Genomic DNA, 4,874 nt, shown 5'->3' on the forward strand with positions numbered 1-4,874 from the left:
GGGATAAAATTTGAAATGTAAATAAAGAAAATAATAAAAAATAAAAGAAAGTAGAAAGTAGTCTTGTACACATTATTGCAGGAGAGAATTTCCTGAAAAGAACACCAATGGCTCAGGCTCTAAAATCAATAGTTGCTAAATGGGACCTCATGAATCTGAAAAGCTTCTGTAAGGCAAAGGGCATTGTCAGTACAACAAAATGGCAGCCTACAGATTATGAAAAGATCTTTACTAACTCTACATCCAACGTAGAGCTAATATTCAAAATATATTAAAAAACTCAAGAAGTTAGATACCAACAAACCAAATTACCCAATTTTTTAAAAAAAAAAAAAAAGTGGGGTACAGAGCTAAACAGAGATTTCTCAACAGAAGAATCTCAAATGGCCAAGAAGCACTTAAAGAAATGCTCAACATCCTTAGTCATCAGGGAAATGCAAACAAAAACAACAGTGATATTCCACCTTACACCAATCAGAATAGCTAAGATCAAAGACTCAAGCAACAGCACGTGCTAAAGAAGGATGTGGAGAAAGGATAACATTCCTCCATTGCTGGTGGGATTGCAAACTTGTACAACCACTCTGGAAATCAATCTGGCAGTTCCTAAGAAAAACTGGAAATAGTTCTACTTTGAAGTCTCAGCTATACAGCTCCTGGGCATATACCCAAAAGATGCTTTACCATACCACAAGGACACATGCTCCACTATGTTAATAGAATCTTTTTTTGTAATAGCCAGAAACTGAAAGCAAACAAAATGATAATACAACAACAACCACTGATACTTTTCACATTTTTCCTCATGGTACAAGAGGAGGAAACACCCCCTAACTGAATGGTAAGCCCTACTTTACTCATATCAGAATACTAGATGGCTGACTCTTTGGAGCATATTAAAGGATTATGGCAAAGTAGAATTTACCCATGAATGCAAACTGTGTTCACCATGTGAAAATTATTCCATATCATACACCTCAACAAGCTTGAAATAAAACTATATAATATGATTATTTATTTATGTGAAATTCCAATTTCATGAAAAGCCAAAACTAACATCAGACTTAATAGAGAAAGACTCTCACTCATTTCAAGAAAAAGATAGAAACTGCTGTTTTACCATTATTTTATTTAATATTACATTGTGCATTCTAACAACTAAAATTAAGCATGGAAATAAAGGGTACCTTGTAGAGAATGAACAAAGGAAAAATACCTCTTTTTATAAATGTCATGATCTGATATGTAGAAAATCTCAGTTGATCTCTTCAAACTGAAGCACTGAACAAATTTATCAAAGTTGCAGATTACAAGATCAGTATACACAAAAACAATCTAAATAGTTCTATGTACACTTCTTAAACCTAACTTAAAATTAAACACCTGTGAACCTGGGACTTTGGAGAAAAAAAGGTCAGAGCTCAACTACAGAGCAGGTTGAAGACGAGGGTAGCCACCAGCAAGTCCCAGATGCCAGGAAAGCAAGAAGCCCCAGGACCCAATAGGGATGAAATTAGCTGAAATGCCCAACAAGAGAGAGGAATAACCTATAGAGACCATATCCAGAGGTTAGGCACGGCCCCCTGGTTGGAGGATGCGGCCACCCACTCATCTCCAAATTCTTAACCCAGAATGGCTTGTGGGGTCAAAGTGTAGAGCAAAGACTTAAGGAAAGGCCATCCAGAGACTACCCCACCTGGAGATATCTACCCCATATACAGACACCAAACGCAGACACATATTGCAAATGCCAAGAAGTGCTTGCTGACAGGAGCCTGATATAGCTGTCTCCTGAGAGGCTCTGCCAGAGCCTGACAAATACAGAGGTGGATGCTCACAGCCAACCATTGGACTGAGCACAGGGTCCCCAATGGACAAGTTAAAGAAAGGACTGAAGGAGCTGAAGGAAGAACAACAATATCAACCAACCAGAAGCCCCCCTCCCAGAGCTCCAGGGACTAAACCACCAACCAAAGAGTACACATGGGGGGACCCATGGCTCATTGTCTGGCATCAATAGGAGGAGAAGCCCTTGGTCCTGTTAAGGCTCGATGCCCCAGTGTAGGGGAATGCCAGGGCGGTGTGGTGGGAGTAGGTGGGTGGGAGGGGGAGCATCCTCATAGAGGCATGGGGAGGGGGTATGGGAGAGGGGAGTTTCGGAGGGGAAACTGGGAAAGGGGATAACATTTGAAATGTAAATACATAAACTATCCAATTTTTTTAAAAAAGAAAAAAGAAAAAACACATATACAATTAGTTTAGTTTAGTGTAAGTCTTTGATCCCAATTTGTACATTGCTAATGAAGATTGTTATTCTGTAAAGTGTATTTATAAATTTGTTCTACAAATCAGAGATCATTGTCGTTGAAAGAAGAACAATGAAGATCAAAGTACTATGTCCATAAGGTTAAATAAGCAAGGATCTATTCTTCTGCACACAAAAAAAGGCCACCCTCAATTAAGTGAGATGTCTCGAATAAACAAAGACAGAGATCACTTTTTTTCTGTATGTCTTACTATTTTGTCCCTTCTTAGATGCTGTGCCAGTTTGTTTTTAATTTAAATAATTTATTATTGTTGTTGTTGTTATTATTATTATTATTATTATTTTACTTATTCATTTTACATCCCCCTCCCAGACCCCCCCCCATAATTCTTTCCCTCATCCTCCCTCCTCTGAGCAGGTGGGACTCCCTTGGGAATTCCCTAACCTGGACTGTACCAGTTTTTTAAATAAGGAGACTGTGTCTCTTGTATCCACAGACACTCAAAACAACGTGTATGGCTTTGGAGAGCATGGGATTGGGAAGTTTCTAATCACACTGGCTACCATGGGCTTGGTTTTTCTCCTATTGCTTTTATCCCTGGAGTCTGTTTCCTGTAGTCTGAAGAGCTTTGTCTTTCGAAAAATTATCTTTTACTTCTACAATAAGTTCAGAAAAGGCAGGAATGTAAGTAACTGACTACACTTTAAATATAATTTAAAGAAAGCAAACCATTTGGTCAGAAATAATATGAATTTACACTTTCTCACTTCTATTACTTTTTAAAGAAAATATTATTTGATTACACTAAAATAGATCTGTGGCTCGTTTAAGGTATAAGCATCTTAGAGTTTAGTACAAAATTTTGAATCCTCTAGGAATTCTGTTCTTGGTTAGCTACAACTGAAATAATTGTCTTTATGCTAGTAAGAGCATACTGATCACTCTATAAAAACATGTTTTTTATTCTTTGAGAATTTCATACACTGTATTTTGATCATATTCCTTCCCTTCCCTCAGCTCCCTATTCCATACCCACCCAACTTTGTGTCCTCTTCTTATTTTTTAAACCCACTGGGTCCTACTGCTGCTGCCCAAATATTCTTGGATTTGTAGCCTTACACTGGAGTTCATACCCTTAAAGGGATCATTCCTTTAAAGAAATTGATGTCTCCCAGCAGCTATCAATTAATTACCAATAGCTCCTCAGCTACACTTGGGATTTTGGGTCCACCTTCCTGATCCATGCTGGGATTTTTGTCTAGCTTGAATTTGTGCATGCCTTGTACATACTGTCTCAACCATTGTGTTTGTATGGGCGCATCCCCTCCTGTGTTTAAAAATCAGTTTCTTAGTAGTCATGCTCTTACAAAATTTTTAGAACAATTGTTTCATAGAATTCTGTCTGACTTGCCTCGACTGTCATACTCTTCTAAAGTAGAGCCAGCCAGAAGTATGTTTGCATATACATATTCAGGAAACAGAAATGTCTTAGAAACTGCTCAAGTATTTTCTCATATCCTTCAGATGATACCCACAGGTTAGCTTTCTTAAACCTGTTGGCTTAAACCAGCTCTCTGTAGACTGTTCACATGTGTTACTACTCCTTGCCTTGAAAATATAGGCTACAGTATCTAATCAGAGAACCAAAGAAGATGAAGATGAAGACATAAAAAAAGAAAAAGGAAAAGTCTTTCCACTGCTGCTCAGGTTACAGAGCACCCCATTGGTCCTTAATGAAGTTACAAAGGTAATGTCACTTACTGGCTAGCTGCCTTGGGGTTTAAGCATCTTCTGTACCTGGAATTTGCCCAAGGCTGTACTGGTTCACTTCAGTTCTACAAAGGGCTGGAAGGGAGAGTGCTCTCATGGAATTGTCACAGTTTGTTAACTTTAGGAGCCTAAGGTAATGGCTGTGGTTGACCCATGACCAGTGTCTCAGTACATTGTGAGTTTTCCTTTTTTTAACTTTCTCAGATTTATTTTAAGTGTCCTGTTGTCAAGGCTGTGAAAAATATCTCCCTTGTAGTCAAGAAGTCGGAGTGCTTTGGATTGCTTGGATTAAACGGAGCAGGAAAAACTACTACATTCAAAATGCTGACCGGAGAAGAGACTATCACCTCCGGAACTGCGTTTGTTGATGGCAATAGTGTCACTGGAACCCCAAGAAAGGTATTTCCCTTCTTAGCCAATGATTTCATGTCTTGATGGAGGAGTTAGCCAGGCAAATTGTTACAGAACAGGGGAGAGAAGCTCAGGATCCTGAGACGTAAGTCACCATAGCTCAGAACTGACAGACTTCAAGGCTGTACTGAATCTGAAAGAAGGAAAGTATCCCTACCCATGAAACAAGATGTTTGTAAATAAATCCAGCTGGACTCAGAGAGAACACCTATTACCTATAACCTGCTCTTGACACAGAATTTGAAGTAACGTAATTAGAAAAAAAAAAAGGTTATGAGAAGAAATAGGAAAGGATTGAAAGGATTCAGCTCTATTTGTATGTAAGTTAGAAAGAAAGAAAGAAAGAAAGAAAGAAAGAAAGAAAGAAAGAAAGAAAGAAAGAAAGAAAGAAAGAAAGAAAGAAAGAAAGAAAGAAAGAAAGAAAGA

At 38.3% G+C, this 4,874-nt stretch overlaps 1 protein-coding gene across 1 annotated transcript in view; it reads left to right on the forward strand.

Moving 5' to 3' along the window:
* LOC110325314 (ATP-binding cassette sub-family A member 3-like) overlaps positions 1-4,874 on the forward strand; it is a 129,078-nt gene that overhangs the window by 114,832 nt on the left and 9,372 nt on the right. The window contains exons 23-25 of the mRNA XM_021203277.1: positions 2,764-2,951; positions 3,889-4,014; positions 4,242-4,436. Coding sequence (XP_021058936.1) covers positions 2,764-2,951; positions 3,889-4,014; positions 4,242-4,436 — 509 coding nt within the window. The remainder of the gene's footprint in view (positions 1-2,763; positions 2,952-3,888; positions 4,015-4,241; positions 4,437-4,874) is intronic.

The sequence above is a fragment of the Mus pahari genome, chromosome 1 (assembly GCF_900095145.1).
Source record: "Mus pahari chromosome 1, PAHARI_EIJ_v1.1, whole genome shotgun sequence".
NCBI lineage: Eukaryota > Metazoa > Chordata > Mammalia > Rodentia > Muridae > Mus > Mus pahari.